At 39.3% G+C, this 2,550-nt stretch overlaps 1 protein-coding gene across 1 annotated transcript; it reads right to left on the reverse strand.

The window, feature by feature from the left end:
- Positions 1-938: 938 nt before the first annotated feature.
- On the reverse strand, positions 939-1,504 carry CYBJADRAFT_180899 (uncharacterized protein; the record flags this gene model as incomplete). Its single annotated transcript, XM_020216998.1, has 1 exon — positions 939-1,504. A coding segment is annotated over one exon (367 nt), but the record flags the coding sequence as incomplete, so codon positions are not given.
- Positions 1,505-2,550: the final 1,046 nt, after the last annotated feature.

Consider the following 2,550-nt stretch of genomic DNA (forward strand, 5'->3'; position numbering starts at 1 on the left):
AAGGTTACACCAAAAAAATTGGAAAATTGACCAAAATTGAAAATTTTGCCTTGCGTCTGGCCTGCACGCCGATGCGGGCGGTTTTCGCAAAACGCACGAGCTCCTGCAAGAGCTTTCCAATTTTTGGAAAGCTCTTTGCGTCTTTTGTTTACATTTTTGTGCCTCGTTGCTGTGGATATCATGTACAAAAGAAATCAGAAGGAGTGGAAAAAGGGTTCTCTTCAAAAATTTACACGTCTGATCCCCACATTCGATACTACTAGTAGTAAACGTCTAGTATAATCAAGATGCGTCAACATCCGCCTAATGGGATGTATAATGGGGTTTTCTATGGTGTCCGATTACATGGAGTGACGGCCGGAAGTGCTGGGTCTGAATCCTGAAGCTCAGAGTGTAATGGTTAGTCCATGGCCGTTCCAGAGGCTTCATCACCAAGAGATGCGTTACCTGTTTTGCATCAAGGTGTCACTACCCACCAAGGAGTGAGCATGTCGATATTACATTACAATGTTCTTCAGACTAAGCGGATACTTCGATAACTAACAGTGATAGAAAACCGTATCTCAAACTTACGGAGGAAGAACAAAAAGAGGTCGTACAAAGACTGTTGGATATTCACATTGACTTTCTCGTCCATAATGAACGATCTAGAGCATGGGAACCCGTTAGGATGACTACCGGAATACCAGTTCACAGGCTTAAGAAGTTGAAGAACCAGGCTTGCGAAAGAGGTGAGCAAATTCATGAGAGAATTCAGACTGCTAAACGTACAAAAACAGATTCAACAACAGCTACCGTGTGTGATGATGAAGAGATTTATGTCCAGTTTTACTAGGGTTGTCGTATTTGGAGCATAGCTTGCAAACATAAGGTTCAACTTCTCAAAATCTTGAGCCAATGCCGCAACGATCAATTTCACTTGTATCATGCTAAAAGAATTCAATATATGAGAGAACAGGCGATCGAAAGCCTTTCTGAATTGAACGTTCTGCCACAGTTAGACGGAGATGTTGTTGCTTTCAGAGTATTGAGCAAACTCTTTGACTGTGATGATATTGGCTTGAACAGTGACAAGGAGTTGAAACGACTTGTGGAGGAAAAGAGAAAGAATTATAAGTAGACCATCTTTGAACCTCTCTACAGACAGAAAAAGCAAGATCTTAAAAAGGCAATAAAGATGCGTGAGAGTTCGATCAAGAAGAAAAAAGAGTATAGGGCTACTCTTGTCAAAGCCATCAATGAGAATCTTGCCCTAATGGCTAACACAGAATTAAGAGATAGCATCGCTAAAACTATGCGTCTGATGGCTGAACAAGAAGCAATGGCTGAAAGGGTGAAGAAAAGTGTGATGAAAACATTAGAGTCAGAGGAAGATATGGATTCTTTTGAAGAGTTTGTATCTGAAGAATCTGATATCCCAGATGATGAGTTTGACGACGGCGAATCAGAGGACCATGATTCTGAGGCGAATGTGTCTAGCGACTGTTCTGTAGAGGAGGAGTGAATCAATACAGAAGGTCATTGCTAGATTACAACTTCTTTTGTATCTGTTTTAATATATATCTTTAGTGTTTTTGTATGTGTTATTTCTCATAAAAAACGCCTTGAATGTTTCAACCTCGCATGGCATAATTGTAGTTGATATTTTACCTCAAATTGATATACTCCTCTAATGTAAGCCTTGGTTTGGCATCTCTCAAAGGGAGGTTTGGTTGTGGTGAACAAGATTCTGACAATTTGTAAGACAACAGCTAATAGAGCAAAATTTGTTCACCCTTCCTCTCGGTAAGGCTTTGTCGCCAGCATACGGATTTCGCCATTGTCCTGTGATAAGATTCACCGACCATTCATTGCATATTCCCATTTTGCTTAATCTTTTGTTTTGACGATACAGAGTCTTTTTTTATCAATACTGTATTTGTTAGAGCTCTTTTGGATAGAACGAAGAACCTGTGACTTTAAAGCATGATGATAGTAGGCTTTGTCCCCCCCCCCCAATACGTGACAATGGCTTTTCTCTGGAGAGGTTGATCCGTCCCATCACATACCTGCTAAACCTTCTCCCACTTCTCGTCAGTGTTTTCGAGAGAGTAATGTTGGTGATCATTCTCTGAGCTGAAGTTGTTGTTGTTGTGATTTTTTGGTTGACCAGAGATGCATCAGCGTGCGCTTTTTGTTTACATTTTCTGAAAGACAAAAGGATTTCTAGTTTTCTGCACAAAAAAATTGGAATCTGCGAACTTCTGCAGAATTTGGCTAATTTTCGCTAATTTGCGCTATGTTTTTCTGAAAATTACTTAATACGGCCTTTTTGCGGAAAAAAACGAATTTTCCAATTCTGCAAGTTGCCAGTCAACTCTATTAGAATGATACTTATAAAAATAGCAAACCCCCCTTCAAATTTCCCCAAATTATACCACAATGTAGTGCTTACTCAAATTAAGAGATATACAAAGTATGATCATGTTACCTTCAATACTTTCTGAGATATAACCATTCATAGTTTGTATGGTATAATCAAGAAAAACACATAAATTTGCTTATATCTCA

This window comes from Cyberlindnera jadinii, assembly GCF_001661405.1.
Source record: "Cyberlindnera jadinii NRRL Y-1542 unplaced genomic scaffold CYBJAscaffold_39, whole genome shotgun sequence".
NCBI lineage: Eukaryota > Fungi > Ascomycota > Saccharomycetes > Phaffomycetales > Wickerhamomycetaceae > Williopsis > Williopsis jadinii.